This window comes from Acipenser ruthenus, chromosome 26, assembly GCF_902713425.1.
Source record: "Acipenser ruthenus chromosome 26, fAciRut3.2 maternal haplotype, whole genome shotgun sequence".
NCBI lineage: Eukaryota > Metazoa > Chordata > Actinopteri > Acipenseriformes > Acipenseridae > Acipenser > Acipenser ruthenus.
Window position 1 is genome coordinate 394,525 of NC_081214.1, and position 22,185 is coordinate 416,709.

General features: G+C 43.3%; 2 protein-coding genes across 4 annotated transcripts in view; both read right to left on the reverse strand.

Annotated features, from left to right (window-relative positions):
* Positions 1-3,269, reverse strand: part of LOC117963269 (uncharacterized) — a 38,410-nt gene extending 35,141 nt beyond the window's left edge. The window contains exons 1-4 of the mRNA XM_059001208.1: positions 3,265-3,269; positions 2,084-3,165; positions 1,032-1,102; positions 165-240 (exon numbers count right to left, since the gene is read on the reverse strand). Of these exons, the coding sequence (XP_058857191.1) occupies positions 165-240; positions 1,032-1,102; positions 2,084-3,165; positions 3,265-3,269 (1,234 nt within the window). The remainder of the gene's footprint in view (positions 1-164; positions 241-1,031; positions 1,103-2,083; positions 3,166-3,264) is intronic.
* Positions 3,270-5,590: 2,321 nt separating this feature from the next.
* The window catches only part of LOC131701664 (Fanconi anemia group J protein homolog), a 40,166-nt gene continuing 23,571 nt past the window's right edge, over positions 5,591-22,185 (reverse strand). For all 3 annotated transcript variants that reach the window (XM_059000944.1, XM_059000945.1, XM_059000943.1), the window contains 6 exons: positions 15,191-15,350; positions 13,843-13,964; positions 9,858-9,970; positions 9,676-9,758; positions 8,303-8,626; positions 5,591-7,180 (listed from right to left, as the gene is read on the reverse strand). In XM_059000944.1, the coding sequence (XP_058856927.1) occupies positions 6,246-7,180; positions 8,303-8,626; positions 9,676-9,758; positions 9,858-9,970; positions 13,843-13,964; positions 15,191-15,350 (1,737 nt within the window). In that variant the 3' untranslated portion in view covers positions 5,591-6,245. The remainder of the gene's footprint in view (positions 7,181-8,302; positions 8,627-9,675; positions 9,759-9,857; positions 9,971-13,842; positions 13,965-15,190; positions 15,351-22,185) is intronic.

The window sequence follows — 22,185 nt, forward strand, 5'->3', positions numbered from 1 at the left end:
TGAAAAAGCTGGAGTTACAGTGTTATGTTTATTGCAGTAAGCTCTACCCTTATTAAACCATAGCGAAAGGGTTCATAAATACATTTAATATGTTATCGTAATATCCTGAGCATGCTTCCACAGCACTGCAGTATCCGGAGCCACACATTTTTGTCTCCTTTTACCTTGAATATCGGGCAGTAACTCAGCACCACAGTGTATGCAATACAGCCCCGGCCCACAGCGGGTTCCTCCACGTGCCTTTAAAGAATTAAACAGGTTACAGCTTCACACAAAATGAAATGTTTAGAAATACTAAAAGAAATTCAATGACAAGCGTTTCACTCAGACAGACAGAAAGGCTTCTAACCAGTCGAAACGCTTGTCAAAGTTTATTTTAGTATTTCTAAATGTAGCACTACTGTGTTTAATAGTTCTGTATGAAATGTTTCAGACTTCCAACACTCTGGATGCAGCTCAGGATCAATCACCCTCTTCATAGCGCCGGTACACAATAAAACATTGGTGGATTGCAGGCGGGCTGATTTAGTACAGAAGGGACAGCAGTGGAGAGGAATCCGAATGGATACATTAGTATAGCAGGGACAGCAGTGGAGAGGAATCCGAATGGATATATTAGTACAGCAGAGACAGCAGTGGAGAGGAATCCGAATGGATACATTAGTACAGCAGGGACAGCAGTGGAGAGGAATCCGAATGGATACATTAGTACAGCAGGGACAGCAGTGGAGAGGAATCCGAATGGATACATTAGTATAGCAGGGACAGCAGTGGAGAGGAATCCGAATGGATACATTAGTATAGCAGGGACAGCAGTGGAGAGGAATCCGAATGGATACATTAGTACAGCAGGGACAGCAGTGGAGAGGAATCCGAATGGATACATTAGTACAGCAGGGACAGCAGTGGAGAGTAATCCGAATGGATACATTAGTATAGCAGGGACAGCAGTGGAGAGGAATCCGAATGGATACATTAGTACAGCAGTGGAGAGGAATCTGAATGGATAACGGAACAATGGAAAATGTTACCTTTCTTCTCTTTTTCAGATGAGAAGGAGCCCGGACTCTTCTACCTTTAGCTGATCTTTGCACTTTAATTCCTAAAGAATTAAATAAATTAAATAAATAAATAAATCGCACTTGTGACTAGGGCCCAATACAGACCCGGGTCCCTACAGGTGACTTTCCTGTGTTAGACAGGTTCACAGTGCCCAGGAATTTCTGATGTGACAGGTCAGGTTTTTGCATTAAGATCTTCAGATATACTGTGTGTGTACTTGTGTTTGTTTCAAGGGGTCCAACATCAACAGGAGATATTTCATCCAATTATTCAGTCGGTTCAAGTCCAAGCCAACCCGCGCAGTGCCTGCTGCCAGGAGCACCAAACGCTTTAATGATCTCTGTGGAGCAAACAGTTTTAATAACCCCTGAATATAGGCCAAAATCTGCAGAATTTCCGATTTGTACTGCACAGGGTCTGGAGAGAAAACCTGCAGTTTCTAGATAAAAAAAAAAGACTTGTATTCTGTTGAAAAACAAAACTGCAGTTCAATTCCCTTAAGTCCAGCAAAGTCTGCCTGACTTGAAATGGAATTATTTCTGCATGTAGTTAAGGTAATTACATGGGTACAGCACAATACACATGCATCAGTAAATGCAATGCAGTTGCAACATATTGGAACCTGACTTTTAAAACACTGATTTCTGTACTACCTGTACAGCAGCAGTGTAATGAACTTCCATCATAACTGAACCATTTCAATATTCAGGAGTATAGAGTCTGAAGCAGAAACAATGTAACACACGAGACAGAACAGGATGTTTAATTCCGTGGTTTAGCAGCTCACCCGCTAGATCACGACAATTTCACCACTGAAGACATTAATGGGATGTTTATAGTGGTTTCTTTCAGCACGACTACACATCTTCGCACTTACTGTTTCACAGCGATGGGTGACAGATGGTTTCTTGGAATTATCCGTGTTGTTTTTTCTTTAAGACTTTATGTATCGGGACCTCCTGATTAGAAGTAAGAGGACGCTATTAAAATGTTCCCCTTAAACGAACGACCCCTTTCTTACCTTCAGGGTGACACTCTGGTTGGTTGTTGGTTTTGTCACGTGAAGCGCAGTGTTCTGCTTCTAACCCTGAGATCAAGCCCTTCGGCTGTCTCGTTGTTTGGTCAGCACTGCGCTGCCTCTTGTTTTTTGCGAGGAGATTCACACCCTCGGCTACCTGCTCTGTTCGGGTGCTTTCACAGCCTGCGCTATTTTGCTCTGCCGGAGTGGAGACTTCAAACTGCAAAGCCGTGGCGTTTGTTTTGTGTAATTCTGAACTTTCAACACAGCCGGGCTCCTGTTTGGACTCCCTGAAAGAGGAATGTTCCGCTCTGGGTTTCTTTCTTTTGTTCAGTTTATTCTGGGCATGCCTCCTGGCTTGCCTGGGAGTGGATTGTGTGCAGAAATCCTGGGTCGTGTTGCACAGCGACTCCAGTGGTGCCCGGCCTCCTAATCCCTGGAGGCTCTCTGCCAACTCCTGCTCTATACACCTCACTCCGGTTTCATGGGGCCTCTCTGGCTCTTTGCTCGCTGTCTCTATGTGCTTTAATTCACTTTTCACTACAAGTGTAGAGCCTGCAGTCTCTTTGAACCCAGATCTGGTGTTCTGAAGGACTAAGCTTTTATTTTCATGTGCGTCTGTCAAATCTGTAGCATCTCCCTTCTCTCTCTTCCCTGCAGCCTGACGACTGCCCCTGCTAAACTTATCTTGTGTGTCTGAAGCCTGTCTTTTTCTGTACTGTCTTCTGACTCGAGCCACCCCTTTGGTTTCCTTGTCTTTGCCAGGTATCTTGCCCTGTCGCTCCTCGCTGCGGGTAACTCTTTTGTTACACACAACGCTCACTGTTTCCTGCCTGCTTACTTCTCTCTTATCAGATCCTTCATCTGCCTTGTCTCTGTCTGTGGAATCGTGCCCCTCTGTGCTCCCACAGTGTCCGCCCTCTGTGAAACGCTCGCCATCTCTGTGTGTCTTTAACAGAGATGCATTAGGAGTCAACTGGCCCTCATCTGTGTAATGCAAAGCAGCCCTTTTGTTCTGTCCAGATAAGACTGAGCAGATACTGTGGTCTGTAAATAAAGAAAATAAATTACTGGATTTATTTTGTCTTCATAACAAGATTCATGATCAAGGCATGGATATACAATAGCTTCATGGCAAAAAAAAAAAAAGCAAGTGCATATTCAACGATTGCGTTAATCGTAACATCATGGTGAACAGCAAGACAAAATCCCCCAAAAAGTAACCCAATATAAATCAACTAAAACATTTACGTTTTGGTGATCAGTGCCTCCCTGACAAGCTCTGGCACAGTTTGACTGACAAAAACACAATTAAAAACAACAAAGCACACCCAGTCAGTCAGGAGATTCTTTCAGAGAACACAACTCCTTGACGGCAACAATTTACAGGAACTGAATTAAAACACTAACAAGCAAACAGAGGCACGGCAGAACAACACTGGACCCGCATCCTTTGTTATTATAAGAGGAAGAAGAAGAATGCGTATGCTTAATGAAGGATAAGAAATCTGGTTATCTTCAATCCATGCCTTGGCTCCTACGTACAACACAGACTCTCCTGATGATCCTTTGTTAAGGATCACATTAATGGATGAGCAAGTCCCAGCATGTAATTACCACAATGAAATATTCCGTTGATGAGGTAGGGGTAGGCGAAGGCTCCACTTATATTGCTGCTGCTCTATTTAAGATAACCACTCAACATTAGTGAAGATATTGCTCACCGAATGGAACAAGCTTTGTCGCTTTAATATTCACTAATTTGCCTGAACTTCACTGTCCAATAGCAGCTCATTTGAAATTATTAGTTTTTTTTTTTTTTTTTAATGGTATTTTACACGCAACAGTGAGACGGACATACTGTCTATACAACTAGGTTATACTGGAAGGGGGTTCAGCTGCTTTCTACTGGTCATCCTGGAGAACAATGTGAATTCCTGCACAATCCCGGTACTGGCTGAACTGTGCCCTCCTTCATGATCTCAGTGGGTTATGAGGACATGAAGTAGAGATACACGGAGGTCACTAGGTGTCCGCCTTCATGATCTCAGTGGGTTATGAGGACATGAAGTAGAGATACACGGAGGTCACTAGGTGTCCTCCTTCATGATCTCAGTGGGTTATGAGGACATGAAGTAGAGCTACACGGAGGTCACTAGGTGTCCTCCTTCATGATCTCAGTGGGTTATGAGGACATGAAGTAGAGATACACGGAGGTCACTAGGTGTCCTCCTTCATGATCTCAGTGGGTTATGATGACATGAAGTAGAGATACACGGAGGTCACTAGGTGTCCTCCTTCATGATCTCAGTGGGTTATGAGGACATGAAGTAGAGATACACAGAGGTCACTAGGTGTCCTCCTTCATGATCTCAGTGGGTTATGAGGACATGAAGTAGAGATACACGGAGGTCACTAGGTGCCCTCCTTCATGACCTCAGTGGGTTATGAGGACATGAAGTAGAGATACACGGAGGTCACTAGGTGTCCTCCTTCATGATCTCAGTGGGTTATGAGGACATGAAGTAGAGATACACGGAGGTCACTAGGTGTCCTCCTTCATGATCTCAGTGGGTTATGATGACATGAAGTAGAGATACACGGAGGTCACTAGGTGTCCTCCTTCATGATCTCAGTGGGTTATGATGACATGAAGTAGAGATACACGGAGGTCACTAGGTGTCCTCCTTCATGATCTCGGTGGGTTATGATGACATGAAGTAGAGATACACGGAGGTCACTAGGTGTCCTCCTTCATGATCTCAGTGGGTTATGAGGACATGAAGTAGAGATACACGGAGGTCACTAGGTGTCCTCCTTCATGATCTCAGTGGGTTATGATGACATGAAGTAGAGATACACGGAGGTCACTAGGTGCCCTCCTTCATGATCTCAGTGGGTTATGAGGACATGAAGTAGAGATACACGGAGGTCACTCGGTGCCCTCCTTCATGATCTCAGTGGGTTATGATGACATGAAGTAGAGATACACGGAGGTCACTAGGTGTCCTCCTTCATGATCTCAGTGGGTTATGATGACATGAAGTAGAGATACACGGAGGTCACTAGGTGTCCTCCTTCATGACCTCAGTGGGTTATGATGACATGAAGTAGAGATACACGGAGGTCACTAGGTGTCCTCCTTCATGATCTCAGTGGGTTATGATGACATGAAGTAGAGATACACGGAGGTCACTAGGCTGCCCAGGTGGATGCTGGTGAAATCTTTTCTCTGTGCGCTTGTGAAGGCTGCAATGATGCTCAGCTCTTAATACTTTTAAAACTCATTTAGGGGTGTAGAAAAGCACGGGCAGCATGCAGAGGGGTGAAAGGACTCCCACTGCATATCACTTTGAGCCATTCCAGGTTTTATCAGCTTGCTTACCAAACGGAAGGGAAACAGTATTTACAGACCCAACTCATCAGTCCGAAATACCCGCATCAAATATTGGAGTTTTATTCTAGAATTAGAAGACAACTGTAAATATGAAAAAAAAACAAACAGCTGGATCTGCATTCAAATACCTTGTTTTTTTTAAATTTTTATTATATGTGTTTATCTATTGAAAACACATTATCATGTTTATCATTCAACTGTGTTCACATTTTTCTCCAACTTGCAGTTTACCTGATCCAGATAGATCACATACAGAAATCTTACAAAACAGTTTCAATTATGATAAAAATCTATGGAATTATATCTATGTGTAGTGTGTTTTGAATTCAGAATCAGTGCACCACAGGGAAAAAAAAACTAATAGTATAAAATGACAGTATTTAAGATTAAGGTCTAAAATGAAGCTATTTGGAAACATCACTTTGTTTCCATGTATTGTCTTTGAATGAAGCCCAGTCATGCCTAGTTATGTGTGCAGTAGTGAGTCTACAGAGCTCATTAAAACTGTGCATGTTTGCATTTGAGGAAAAACACAAATACATGATCTTCTTTAATGACGGGAAATAAATAGTACTCTACAAGTTTCATTACGTACTGGCCATAAAACAAACCAAGAGAGACAAAGTGTCTGATTCCACGCCAAGCCACACAATACTGTACCTGACCTGTGTCAAAATGAACTAAAGAAAAAAAATATATATATTGATATCTGCAAAGGCTTGAACTCTGGATTTGTATTCTAGAACACAGAAAAGCCACTCATTATAATTAGAATATTTCTATTACTTCGGCCTCATCACCTGCGTGCTGGGAGAGTAAGGAGATGGTTTCACTATTACCTGCTAATGAAGCTCCTTTATTTCTAACCCTGGACAGCCTACGAGTCCTGCTCTTTGTCTGCCTGTCAGTCACACTACACTCTTCTAGATCCACATTCCCCTGGCAGCTTCTCCTATTCCAGTCTTCTCGCCCTACAGTTTTAAAGTCTGTGCCGACTGCATTCCTGCTGCCAGCACCACAGTGCCCCTCCTCACTGAGCGCGCTCAGCAATGCAGGGTCCTTATTAGACAGGAAAAGGTCTTCAGATAAACCCCGGGCTGCTGCGTTTGAGTTTGGAAGGTGCAGAGTCTCTCCACTCGTGTGTGTGTTCTCTATGGTTTTAGAGCTGTCCTCCTCAGTCTCTTCATCACCTTCTTCCTGAAACAACTCAGGGGTGAAGAAGATGCTCTGATCCTCACCCTCCTCCTCCTCCGGCACTTCCAGGGGGGTACAGCCGCCCGGCACTTTGACTGGTGAGAGCTCCAGGACACCGGATGCTTCTGTAGCCTGACCCTCACCTGCACACTTCACCTGGCTTTCCTCCTCATCAGGAAACCTGGTCCTTTCTTTACTGGTCAGGGACGTTGCTTTGGCTTCTGTAGCAGACCCGCGTTGACAGCCTCCCCGGGAGTCTTTGTTTGAAGCGCTGGAATGGAAAAGGGGCTTCCTGAACGAGGTCGGCAGGGGCGTGGACGTCAGTGGCAGGTTGAAAAACTGCTGGATGGTCTCCTGAGTGATTCTGCTGCTGCTGCTGCTGCTGCCCAGCCTGGCTTTCCCCTGTGCTGAACAGCCTGCTGAAACTCTTCTCCTGGAGCTGGAGCTGCTGGACGGGACGGTGGAGGGTGGAGACTGAACCTGCTGCTGCTGTTTACACATCCGGCTACCTGCAAAAACAAAACAACGGTGCAAAATACTCTTTAATTCTGATATTGGGGATACAACAGGATAGCTTCTCCATGCAAAAAAAAAAAAAAAAAAAAAAAAAAAACACACAACATTGGGTTTACTTCCTTAAGTCTTTCAGAGGAGATCCGAGTTTGAATGAAATTTTAGAGCAGAGCCATGGCTATACTTGATAATGGCTGTGGTGTAACCATAATTAAGAATCCAGACCCGTCTATAGTACTTTGTCCCATATCCAGGGCAGTGTGGAGTAGTGGTTAGAGCTCTGGACTCTTGACCGGAGGGTTGTGGGTTCAATCCCTGGTGGGGGACACTGCTGCTGTACCCTTGAGCAAGGTACTTTACCTAGATTGCTCCAGTAAAAACCCAACTGTATAAATGGGGAATTGTATGTAAAAAAGAATGTAATTGTATGTAAAAATAATGTGATATCTTGTAACAATTGTAAGTCGCCCTGGATAAGGGCGTCTGCTAAGAAATAAATAATAATAATAATAATATCCCTGTTGTTCTGGCTAATTTAATTCTTCAGCTCAAACCGGACAAAATCACTAGAATTGAGATAATGTTGTTTCAATATCTTTGTGAGGATATATGTATGTAAATAAATAAATAAACAAACAAACAAACAAAAAAAGCATGTCTGTTTAAAATTTCATTCTGTTCCGTTATAATGCCAATGTACTCTTTCTTTTAGTACTGAGACTCACGCTCAATATAACACGAACAAAGGTCAAGGAGACCTAATTAAAAGCAACAGAGACACATCTGCCATCAACAGCCCAGATCTCTGCCGTTTGGCCTGCGGGACTGAGTGGTATAATATGACACTGCACTGTAACTCCACAGAGAGCAAGGCACAGAACAAACTAACTAACCAGCTAACCAAGAATACATCATCCCCTTATATTGTGATTCTGTGTCTACAGCTATGGGCAGTCTCTTTAACCCCTCTTCCACCACCTCCACTCACGGGCTCGTGATGATAATATTTATTTGAGTAATTAAACTGTTTTAATTGAATTAGAGGGGGCGGAGGGGTGAGTCCCATCACTGTCGTTCTTCAGATGTCCACTGCTGTATATACAACGGGACATTCGCACCTGTTTGATAAGGTTTGAAGTCCTTTCTTGCAGGGGCTGCAGGCTTGCCGTCGATGTCCCTCGGCTGTGCTTCTCTCTCGTAGAGGTCAGGTGCAGCCTGTGTGGTGGCCTCAGGGGATCGCTGGCCAGTTGTCTCGCATGCGTCGGAGTTGTCCACGGGGGACAGATTCTTTAAAGAGAGCTGCCTCTGCATCTCCGGACTTCCACCCTGCACAGAGCATGCAGGGGCCTCGCTGTGTCCCTTGGAGAAGGAGACCAGAGACTGCAGAGCACTGCTGAAGCTCGGGTGGTGCTGGACTTGCTGACGAACCCATTTGGACAGACCTGGTGTTAAAAAAACAAAAACACAATAAAAACTGTATCAGTGTGAGAGACAGAGGCAGTGCAGGACTGTATCAGTGTGAGAGACAGAGGCAGTGCAGGACTGTATCAGTGTGAGAGACAGAGGCAGTGCAGGACTGTATCATTGTGAGAGACAGAGGCAGTGCAGGACTGTATCAGTGTGAGAGACAGAGGCAGTGCAGGACTGTATCAGTGTGAGAGACAGAGGCAGTGCAGGACTGTATCAGTGTGAGAGACAGAGGCAGTGCAGGACTGTATCAGTGTGAGAGACAGAGGCAGTGCAGGACTGTATCAGCGTGTGCGCCAATCCTGCCACACAACCTGTAGAAGCAGCAGAACTCCCAGCAGAACGAGATGCTGAATCTCAAGTGACTCACGGGATAGGATTGCCTTATTAAACAAAAAGGTCAATGCCTCTGTTTATTTATTTTATCCATATTACTGGACCAATATTTAAACTTCATATTATTTTAGGATAGAACCGCAATGTAAACCAGTACAGGAAATGAAACAAACAAACAAACAAACAAACGCACAAATGTACTTTTGTGTTTACAAACCAAGCAACAAGCAAGAAGAGTTCGAACTGTAAATGACTGGACTGTGAAATAAACAGTGCTATGCAGCTGTTACGTGTAGAAACACAGATAGGCTTCTAGCTCCACCCAGTGTCCAAGGCATGCAACTGCAGGTATAACATATTTAGTGCACCAGCAGTCAGTTTGCATGTAGCTCATTCCTTCAATTGTTTCAATCAGAAATATTACTAGAGCAGGCTCCTGAGGTAATGCAGAGCTGTCCAGAACACATCGAAATGTACATTTCTAGCACCGCTATGGCATTAAGAGGCAGCAAAATGTACACATCTTAACTAACGTCTTATACGTTCTTGTATTAATTGGTTACCAATAATAATTGGAACATTATTAATTTGCAATTCAAATGATTTCAAATAAAAGTGAATGTCTATGATTGTTTTATTTATGTTTTTAATTTATTTATTTATGTAGTTAAAACAACGACAGCAATACCTGTTATGTACTTGTTAGGGTTGCATCTGAAACGGTCGTCAACCAAAATCAGGGCTCCCCAGTCGTTCTTGTGTCGGATACACCTAAAAATGAAACACAGCAATCTTCTTTTAAAAGCTGAATGAATGTAAACGCCTGCACATTGTACTGTATACTGCCCAGCAGAGACGATGCACACAAACCTGCCCAGCGCCTGATTGAGAGCTCGGAAAGCCTGGATCTCGTACCACTGGCTGCCTGGCAGGAGCCCGCGCGTCCTGCAATGCTGGTCATTGTACTTCCTCTTCAGTTCCACCTTAGCCAAATCAAAAACCACTCAAGTAAAAGCACTTCTTTATACTCCACTAAGAACACACACGTTAATAGAGATGTATTGACCTATGAATACAACAGACATGTTAACTGGCTTTACATTCAATTCTGCAAGACTAACACACTTGTCTGTTTCTATAAAGTCTTTTTATGGAAGATTAATCGCTGTTCAACAATAAACATTTAATTGTGCATTCAAAAGGCAAGCAAAACATTCAAATGAAACATTAATGAAACACTTTACATTCGGGATCCCTTTTTAACAGTAGCAGTAACAGCGCTCATGCTTTCTGTTCAATAAAAGATTCAGGACGGGAGTCCTGGCCAGTTGAAATGATCACTGCGGATGTCAGATAACACTTGGTTAACCAGCAACGTTCACAAAGTCATAAGGGAGGAAGAAAAAGTGCATTGATCAGGAAATGATTAGATTAATCAAGGCAGAGGAAGACGGACCCCAGAACAATTCTATTCCTGTACATCGCCGAGACAACACTCCAGGCCTGAAGAAGTTTATCCTTGCATGCCTCTGCGGACAGATTTGTTATGAAGGGGATAAGGAGGAGAAAGGAAAGGGGAAATGAAAAAAATAAAATACCATTTTGTACAAAACTACTTGCCACAGAAATGCCATGAAAGCATCCATCAATGTTTTCACCGCTCTGTATTTTAATGTTAACCTTTTTACATTGACAAGTGAAAAGTTCAATTCCCATCCGACAGGATCTGCTCCAGGACAGGAGCCCGGAGACCTCTAACTGCTTGTGACAGGTAACTGCAATTGAATTTACAATAGGACATGTCAGATGGCAGAGCACACGTACAGGGCAGTCATGTGACAATCAAAGACAGGTCTGAGAGTGACAGAGAGGTCCTGCCCGCTGCTCCCTGTCACCTGAGCTGTACTGGGATGGCATGGAAACCATCGCAGACACACAGTGAATCCATGACTGGTGTAACGATGAGATCCATTGGGAAATATTTTGAAACTGTGCGTCCCATGTGCATGCTGCATGATTTCTGTAGAGTGAAGCTCTCTGTGCATTTCACTGCAGCAAACCGATCACAGTATCATGACCCATCCCTACCACTAACGGACATGAACACACAGCAGTTGTGAACGTTGCGCATTCCACGGAACTCACATGGTTAATCGTCAAGTCCAAAGCCCAGTGATAAAAGTAAAAGGCCAGCACCCCGAGGCTGCAAATGCCATCTAAATACAATCCGAATCTATTTCACCATCTACCCCTTCAATGTCAGGCATCACGTCCAGGCTCAATGCAAGACGACAGGATGCATATGTGAAAAAGCCAATTCTCGCTGCTAGCAAATATCCTAAATGTGCAATAAACCACAGGCTAGAAGGAATTAGTTAAAATGTCAAAAGATAGCCTTTTTTTCCTTTTACCTGTTCATCCTTAAAAACATACACTTAGCCATCAGGCATGCTTTACAGACAAGTGGCTGTGCTGAGCAGCAGGGGGGTGCCCTTGGCAAAGCCAGCCATCTTGTAGCTGTCACTCAGATTCCTCTCCGATCAGTCTCAGAGCTGCTGCTGCTCACACTGCCTTCACTTGAAGGTTTAGAGCACTACTCTGTACCTGATCATGCCAGCTGCTGCTTTTACACATGGCACTTTTATCATTTAAAAAGAAACTAGAAATAAAACACTTTGGTTACTTACTCAATATTAAAAATGTGACAAGTAAATGATATTCTTGTAGCGCTAACTCCACAATTCAGAACCTGAAAATGATATATATAATGTCATTAAAATATAGTTCTGGAACTTTCAACTTTAAAAAGGATTTGCTAAAGCGTGTTTGAAAAATCGTTCTATTCCAGGGTGAAACAGAGATATAAACTTTCTTTTTATTTATTTTTCAATAGTTCTGCTAATGTATAGCAATTTCAATTATCCTGGGTTTAATAACAGTTATACAGTACGTGTTTATATTGCAAGGTCTAAAATGCCCTACAAAATCTACAACAAAGACATTTACAAGCACGATTAGGATTTTAACAATACGCATTTGTGTATCTTAATCCATCTTAAATCTCTGATCTTCATCCAAAGCACAGAGCCCTAAAACCCAAACTGTTTATCAAGAAGGCTAAGCAGAGGAGCCGGAAGGCTCATCACGTCCAATCCAGCGTCTAGACTCCGAGCTTCCTAAACACACAAGCCACTGGAAATATGGCACTACTGACTCTGGGCTGCAGTGTAGACGTTTTTAGGTCAAAGCCACTCTGAATTTAAATATTGAACGAACTTTAGTTTATGTTTTCACCTTTCACCATAAAAGCACAGGAGAATGAGCAACATAGATCGGACATGCAACTAATATCCTGCTAGCTTTGTAACATTAAGAGTTTTTAATTGATAATACGTCTTTAAACTATCATATACTGATACCATATATAATATTTAACTTTTTACTTAATTCCATATTTTACACCCTTTTTTTTTATTAAAATCATCAACCCTGTAAATTCCTAAACTTGATAATGTCAAAGTCAAGATAAGATGCTTTTAAAACAGAATTTTGGTTTTACATTCAGTATTATACCAATTTGTTCTTGCAGCCTTTTTGCATTTCTCAAGTAAACTTGGCCTAATTTCTCTTATTAATTACAAAGCCCCTCCCTCGATTCCTGTGCAAGCCTGGGGTCGGAGAGGATTACATGCATATCCCTCAGTACTGGGGTGGGGTGCTCTCTCCTGGGGCATCTGAATTGAGTGAAGGAGGCTTCTGGTAGTACAGTGTTTATTCTTCCTCCTTAAAATATGTAACCAAGTTTATTTTTAAGCGTTAATCCAACTCCTTGTGCAAGACAATACAAAATACATTTTAAAAAACGGTTTGAAAACCCAGCGCATAGCAAGTGTGCTGCTCCATCCACGCCACCAACCTCATAACCTTCAGGGACCCCCAAAGCAGGTCCGTGAAAGGGTTACCCAGTGTCAGAAACATCATACACTTCCAGTGCTGTTCACCGCAGCATGTGGCATTTGAGACATCACGGTCAGGCTTCATGGTTCCACAAATCATCCTGCACATCCCCCCCCCCCCCCCCGACCACCTACTCATCTCAATCAAGGAGGCTTTGAGGGACCGGGAACAAGTGACATGATTCAAATCTAATGCAACCAAAACTCTCCTCTGAACGGCAAACTCAATCCATTTCCAGCGGAGCAGAAGTGAAAAAAATGCAGCCGTTTCCCTGGAGGTAGGAAGCTGCCGTGCGCACGGCTGCTGCTGTGTTTGAGGTGAGCTGCTGCTGAGTGTCAGTCATCCCGGGGGACAGCTGGGAGACAGCTCTGCTCAGGAACCTGAGACACACTTTGACAGTCAAGTCAAAACTTAAAGGTCAACGCTACCTGCTCAGGACAGGAGAAACAGAACAAAATCACTCTGGAATTGTTCACGGATCACAATTATTATTATTCTAAAGAAATACTCACGCTTGACTATAAATAGAACACGTGCATGAAAAATGAAGCTTCTGCCGTTACATGTTGCGGTTATCCAGAAGTTTAGTTTATCTCAGTTTAGTCTTCAGGGACTAACAGTAATCCCTGAAATTCTCAAGTCGTCAAGAAGTGAAACTCAATCCAATCGCTTTACTCAGCTTGCAGCTTCTCTTCCACCTGCTGAAGCCAATGTTTAAACTCAACATATTAGTCGCAATGCTGTCTTTTCAAACCCTTCTTCTTCTGCTGCTGGCTGCACTTGTTGTGTAGCATTTTTAAGTACGAGAAGTTTTCCTGAGCATTGAGAGCACTGCTAGAACAGTGCCCTCTCTCATCTATGCATGATGGGGCTCAGTCCTTTAGTTAATATTCCTCACCTGAAGGTTTTTGATGTTGGGGAAGGGTATTCCTATGGTCACCACGGCGCGGGCGTTATCGTCTGTGAAATCCAGCCCCTCGCTTACTTTACCCCTGCACACTGCAATCAGCAGTGCTCCCTCTTCAAAAGAGAAACAGACACATAAACACATTACAACACATCACACGAATAACCTGCTGCCGTCTGCTCCTTAATACATCACACGAATAACCTGCTGCCCTCTGCTCCTTAATACATCACACGAATAACCTGCTGCCCTCTGCTCCTTAATACATCACACGAATAACCTGCTGCCCACTGCTCCTTAATACATCACACGAATACATCACACGAATAACCTGCTGTCCTCTGCTCCTTAATACATCACACAAATAACCTGCTGTCCTCTGCTCCCTCTCTTAATAGTACTGACCCCAGCTCCAATCAGATCATGCTTCGCTCCACGCTATTATTTCAGAACATCTGTCTGTCAACACGTAATAAAAGCTTGAGGAAGCCTCCTTGAGCTTGTTTTGATATATATCTGTAATTAGTAATGAAATACACGGTTAGAGACGAGCAAATGATGTGAAATGACCTGCTAGCAATCAGCTACAATCACATTCAGCATTCTGATCACTAACTGGGAGCAAAATAAACAAATCAAATAACTAAGAAATAAGCACACCCTAGTGCGACTCTTCATGCGGCCCACAGCAGTGGATTCTAATTCCTGGGATGGAGGGAGGGTCTGTATTGGTACCTCTCGATAAAGGCATTTAGAATGAAGCCCACACTAGATGCAGAAGTGAAATGGAGTCTCTGAGCATCAGGACCACTGAAGCTGAAACTCATGTGTAATTTAAAAGGCTATTTGCTCACATTCTTAACTCCAAACTGTCACGTTCCACTAATGTACAGAACACCATGCCTCCAGAGGATGATTTTATCCTCACTCTGGCTTTCAAAAAAAAAAAAAACCTGTATGATATTTTTAAAGTTTCTTCGAAGTGCCTTGCTGAGAATTTCATATCATGCCCGAGTTCCGCTGAAATGGAAATTCCTGTTTTAGTGGTTTCTTCTTTTGCCTGGAGTGTCCGAGCTTGCCAGGGTTCCGGATTGTGTGCACTAGTAAAACACGGAGGTCCCGGTTGAAAACCTGGACTAGATTAGCTGTACTTGAGGACTGGATCTTAAAACACCTGCCGTATTTACCAGCGTCCAGCCCATACAATGCATCACGCCTGAGACTATGTGCCAGCTGACAGAGACTAGGAACGGACCCTTCAACACATGGACTGCCCAACCTGCCCTGTTCTTGAACAGAAGAGTTTGTAGTGTGATTCTGCAAAACTCTCTGCAGGCACCTTTTTCTCCTTTCTGTTTGATTGCATCGTAGTAGGTCTGCAGCAGCTCGTCAAAGTCGTTCTTGTCCCCTCCTTTGGGCTCAGTAACGACCGTCTTTATCTCTTCCAGCTTGTCCCATAAACCCGTGTGCACCCAGCGGTCTCGCAACTTGTCCAACATCTGTAAAACAAGGACAACCAAAATAAACCTTGCCCGTGATACACTGGTCATACATACATGCATGCATGCATGCATGTGTATATTATCACTTAATAATGTTACAGGTCTAGCATGAACATGTTAAATAAATAAATAAATAAATAAATTATATCAGTATCTTAACTTCAGGACTAGCCCTGAAATGTCTCTTGACAAACAACAGAACATTAAATTAAAAAGGCCCGCTACCTCTGAGATAAATATCTACACCGCTGCTTCAAGGCGAATGCTGTAAGCCACGACACGGATGATGCAAGGCGTGAATTCATAGGTCAGGAAGCATCCCCGAGGAACATTAATCTTGCTGCTTTTCTTGCAAAAGCCATGTCTCCCAGCACACTGAGGGGCCCCTAACAACTCCATTAACTCCATGGCTTCAATCTGACTCCCTGTTAAGTGCTAGCATCCCAACATCCATTAATACCATGATTCTTTCATAAAAGCTGGGACTTTGAAGTGCTTTCTAAAGCTGGTATGAACCTGCCAGAAAAACAACAAACCTCACGCACACACACACAGACAGAGCTTGAATCTCACACATGCACACACGCACACACAGAGCTTGAATCTCACACATGCACACACGCACACACACAGCTTGAACCTCACACACACACGCACACAGAGCTTGAACTAATGGGAGTCTCAGGACTGCCTGCTGTATGTATTTACTTTATTAAACACACAACGAAACTAATTATGCATCAACTACAACAACAAAGCTACGTTTGCATGGCACTGTTCACATAACACAAGGCTAGAGGCACTGTATTAGCAGTACGAGGAGGTATTGAAGAGACACCAGGTTCAAGCTGGGCCATGGGGATGAATCAGGTCTCCCTGATAATCTGGGCAATGCCAGGTAACACTATGAAAGAATCAGAGCATCACAATCTCGCACTCAGCTCTCAAGTCGGTGGAAACCAATGCAGCTGAGGCTAAGCCGGGCTTGTGTGCTGATGCCTCTTTGTCCAAGCTGAACGAGCTGAGATTTTGGCAAAACTTTTTTTTTGGGGGGGTGGGTGGAGTCCAACCAGCCAATCTTCAACATGATAAAATCATGGACAGCGAGGAGTGCAGCTTTAATATCTGATAAAAAGAACGCAGAGAGTTGCTAACTCCCAGTTACCGCTAAACTCTCTTTTTATTTTAATGCTACAAAAGATTGCCCGCGAACAAGGAAACCACAAAGCAGGAGCTTTAGTTTTATCAAAGTTTACATTGAAAGTCACTGAGCAATACTGAAGCATTACGCTGTACAAAAGAAATACGCTCACAAAGTTAGGTCAGATTTGTATGAATCTGTTTAAGCTTTGAAGATGATTCTTTATACGGCCCTTTTGGTGTACATACAGTCCAAAAAAACAAAAACAAACAAAAAAACACATAAAATAACCATGTTAATGCCTTGCAAATAGAACAGAAAATACTTCGTACAACACTAAGACCATTTACTGTACATCAGCTCTGTCTTTCTTCCCTGCTCTACTTGGCAGAAACTTGGTGCTTTTAAACTCTCTCCATAATAAAATCACTGCTGCTGCGCTGTTGTTGGTGCAAAAAGTCAGCGATTCTCAAGAGACGAACATTGATCTAAAAGCCCTTTCCACTGCAGAGCTCTCTCCATGTCTCTGCTGCTCGGATTTTCTTCTTGAATAAGCATGGCTTCACAATCAAAGAGCATCTCCACTGGGCTGGAAACGTGTTAGAAGGGTCAAGTAGAAGCTCTTCTTGCAGTCGGCACAAAAACTTCACAACAGAAGAGAAGGTACTGGCCGACTGCAGCAGGAGGTGCCGTGATGATAAACTACTTGAGATACAAAGGCTTTTTAGGGATAAGAAAACTTCAAACACACAAAACTGGAAGATAAATGAGAGACCAAAGCATGCTGTTCTTACACCAATCACACCCTTGATTTCAAGTGCCGTTCATTTCAGCTCATTTAAAATCGAGAAGTTAAATGTCTGCTGATCGTGCAGAGAGCTGTTCCGTGGTACAGTTCATTCAGAATTTTTACTTGGCTATCAGTTGTAAAAATGACAGAAAGTGCACACATGCTGCACTGTACTGTACTACTAGGAACTGTCATTATTTCAGAGGCAGCCCGAGTGTCCAGTGCTTAGTGGTTCACTACACGTGTTCACCAGTGTATTACTGGCCCAGGGGAGGGGACGAGAGGGGGCTCAAGCCCCATGGCAGCTTGTCGGACTGGAATTTGAAAGTAACCTGGAGGGGGTTGCATTCATTGCTGGATTTTGATTATTTATGGATGGCAGGCAGGCATGGACAGGCCGATTAGAAAGTAAGTTTACCACATCAATGATATGGTGGGTTGATGTGGTAAACTTACTTTCCAATCACCCTGGAAGTAAAAGGGAGGAGAGGTGCCGAGACTGACTGGTGAACTTCTTGGGTTTTCCATGGCGTTTATTCTTTTGATTTGATGTACAGCACAGTGTATAGAAATGTAGTAATTCTGCAGAGTCCACAATGGTTTTCGGTTTGAGATTGGCAAACCCAACAGCACGGTCTTGTGTCTTAAAAGCCAAGCACTCCTGAACTGTCCCTTCTGGTTTCCATCGTTTATGAAACTTGGGATTAGCAACATAATGCCACCTTAACAACCCAGTGGTTTTTAATGTCTAACTGGCAGACGCTTTGTATAAACAGGGAACCAAGTCTGCTGCACTCCAGGCTACATTTAATTATGTATTTCCATACCTCATCTTGATTGCGATCAACTGAGTTCACCTACCCTGTGATTTAAGTACCAGGCAACTCGAGATGTGTAAAAGAAGCCCTCAATCTTCATTATAAATATTCCCCCAGCAGACACCCACAACAAAGCAGCATCTCATTCAGTGCCGTTTGGTTTTTTATAATTGGATTATGGTAAATGTTTATGCTTAGGAATGTATAAATGTATATTCTTAGGAATGTCAAGCAGGCAAACGTTTCAGATCATTTTCCTGTTCTTCCCCAAAATGTGTAAACTGTAATAATCGAATTCAGCCCAATTTCAGCTTGAACCAATTTAATTTCCCTGCTGGTGGCGAAATAGCAAGCATCTGGCTTATCGTTATGGAAGAAATAAATTAAAAAGACACATCTGAGAATGGGAGGAAGGGGTTAAAAGCTGTGAGCCACCCCCCCCCCCCCCGAAAAGGAAAGGAAACAAATAAACTATTTACATGAGAATAGCTGGAATGTACAGACCCTGTAGCTCACACTCCTCAGAATCATCATTTTCAAAAGAGCTGCAGTATTGTACCCAAAAGAGACAGCTGCAAGGGAACAAACAAATGCAAATGCTAATTTAACACAAGGATGCAACTCAGGTGCAGAAAACAAAACGATGAAATGCTGGCCAGTGAAGCAAACCTGCGTCTCATCCGAGCAGCGCAGGAAAAAACACGAAAGCAGAAGAAACAAGATGCATTCAACTCCCTGCATGCACTGGACTTAAAAAGAATGAAATACATTAAAATACATTTCAGGACAATTCATCAGCGTGAAGCGAATTTCCATCTCCCTGCTTGACGACCAAGCATTGGCACAGCACCCCGGGCTGGGACCACACCAGCCACCGACAAGTGGGCCTCATAACTTATTCAGAGGCTTGTTTGCACTCAATTAGGATTCTCAAAAAACCTGGCGGATTAGCAATAAATATGCAGACATATACAGAGAGAGAGGGGGAGAGAGAGAGAGGGGGGGAGAGAGAGAGAGAGAGAGCGAGAGAGAGAGGGACCTGGTGGGGGTGGTGGCAGCTCTGTTAATGTGTGCTCATTCAAGCTGGAGTGTTAGTCAGTCAGGTCTGAAATGAACACGTTCTTGGTGAACACACTGCATGGGGATTTGAACAGGGCTGCCACCACCCCCACCAGGTTACAGTCATTTGAATATTTCAAACGGGAGATCTTCTGAGCAGGTCAAGGGTCAATCAATAAGACAGACTGCATTTATTTTTCATACTTTGGTTTCTCCGTCTGCTGCGTTTAAGTACTTGATTTATAATAACGGAACAGAAAGCCGTTCCTGTTTGACAGAACGTTGTTTTATTTTATTTTTTTTATGAACTTGCTTGCCAGTGGCTTTGAGGTCCAGTCTTGCTTATAAAATGTTGTGTTCTACCCTTTCTAACAGGTCAATACATTGCGTTTCACGAACAGGACATTATAGTTGAATCTATATAGCTGAATTAAAATAATAATGTTTAAAGCAGAGGAAAGCATTTCAGATCTCGCACAGTACTGCTTCTTCATTGGCAAAAAAAAAATGAAAGAAAACAAAATCAAAGGAATTCATTCTAAAGCCAGAAGAACGATAGTGAGCTCTGGCTTTACTCCACAGAAACCTCATTTTCGAAGTTCAGGTTGCACTAGTACAGCGAGGGTTACTACAATCTTCAAAAGAAGAAGTGTTTGACTGCTGCTTCCTCCACTCCCAGAGCAAACCGACGTTTCTGATCTTGTGAACCACTGCACCGCAATAACGGTTCTGAAAGATGGAAATGAAAGAATAGTGTACATGGAAACAGAACTCTCTCAGCCAATCTGGATAGGCTCAGTTTGCCATCCCTGAGAGAGGAAACCGTAGCGGACCCCTGGGACCCTGCGCTTGCTCAACCTGTACAGAGCACAGCGACTTCCAGATGTTCAGAACATTAATAAAAGCGCTGGTTCACGGCCGTCTGTCGAAACTTTAGAACGAGCAAATTGCAATAAACCTTCATTTTCCCCTTGTTAATACCATCATTAAAACCACTGGAAAAACAGGACGCTGGCATTAGTTTCTCTCTCTCTCTCTCTCTCTCTCTCCAAATGATATTACTTCTTTACAGGGCTTGGATTAAAGTAAAAACAAGCGTTTTGTACTTGGTATTCCTACTTGTGTTTGATTTACAGCTTTGAATAGTTTTAACAAGGAGTGTATGAAATATTTTCAAAGCGAATAACGAACGCAGTACATAAATTGTATCTTGGTATCAGCTGACTCTCGCTTTGGCACTGGAGGCATAATTCTCCCCCCCCCCCCCCCAAAAAAAAATGCAGAACATCAGAAAAACAACAACTCTTCATCTCTGCATCACATTGTTTAACATTCCACTGGGCAGCACTCTGCAAATCAAGTCACAGTTGTTACTATGGACAGGTCTAGAGCAGCCACTTCTTGCATGCTTCAAAATGCTTCTACTGTGCAACCATGTGTGCTTCTTACAGCGAATGCTGGTTAGGATTTAGTAGCTTTGGGTTTGTGTATTTGATGTATTCCATTAGTGACACCTTCACACAGCAAAAAGTTTTCTAACTATGGTAACACTATTTCAAGTCACTGGTACATGCAGCAGTGTAATTAAGGAGCCTTAGGTCATTCTAGTTTGGGTGGTCTAGCCAGTGACTCAGCGGCTACTGCCATGTTTATGTTCAACCTAAAAGTGTTCACTTAGTCCGTGGGTTAAATAAAACATTATACCACCTACATGCGGTGACATCACTTCTTTGCCATGGTTACCGATTTGTTTGGCGCCATTGGTAATGCTGGTGGTGACCACAAGCCCAATAAGAAATGTTAGCAAGGAACAGTAAAAAAAAACAAACAAAAAAAAAAAAAAACTTTGCAAAACCTTTCTGCCTCGGATACGTGGCCGTTTCCACTATGAACGTTCTAATGCTCCTACAAACAAAAAAAAAAACCCACAAAAAATAAAACACAGAATAATTTGTTTATTTAGCAGACGCCTTTATCCAAGGCGACTTACAGAGACTAGGGTGTGTGAACTATGCGTCAGCTGCAGAGTCACTTACAACTACGTCTCACCCGAAAGACGGAGCACAAGGAGGTTAAGTGACTTGCTCAGAGTCACAGTGAGTCAGTGGCTGAGGTGGGATTTGAACCAGGGACCTCCTGGTTACAAGCCCTGTTCTTTAACCACTGGACCACACAGCCTCCACAATTATTGTTATATATAATTCAAACAATATGAGACACTTCCCTCTCCCCCAGCTCTCAGTGTGGTTAAAATAACGAAGTGCACAAACACAGTCTTGCTGAAACAGTTTGTTTACTTTAAACTTTGCTTTATTTAGTTTAGTATTACTGGAGATCCTGCGATGGAGAGTCTGAGCCCCTCACTGTCGCCTGTGTTTCTGCATCGCATTCCTGAAGGCTGAAGATTCCAATACTGTGGTAAGAACCGTGTTCTCAACATCTGACAACACGACACAGGGCAATGATGAGCGCCCAGCTGCACCATGGCAACATGACAGCAAGCAGGTTACTTGCAAACAGCAAGCTTTAACCCCTTCACCTCTGGAAAAGCCCATTCGCGATCAGCCAGCAGCGTGTCCCACCCTGGCACCAAGACTGGTCTTTGTGTTTGATACTCCACATTGCAGAACAAATAACAGCAAACTGGGAACGAAGACAAGCTCTTGGTAACATTACAGTTCACAACACCACAAGGGGTTTTACAGACACCACAGTTCTGCTGTTTCTTCCTCTGAACCTACAGACACTAGTGACTGCACTGTCTGGAGTCTTGTGGTTAAAATGGTTAAAGTCTGTGCCACTGCCATACAGCAGCTACTGAAATGCAGTGAGAGAGGGGGGGGGGTGCCGAATTCCACTGCTGTCAATCAATTCACAGATCTGATTCCAGTCGTGAATTACAAGGGCTGAGCAAGCGCTCCAGAGGTTAACAGTGTAATATACAAGTATAACGAACGCAAAGCGCCATTAACCTGTGCAGAGGCGGGTGTGGTAGAGGCACGGGGCTCTGCAGATGAATGGGAC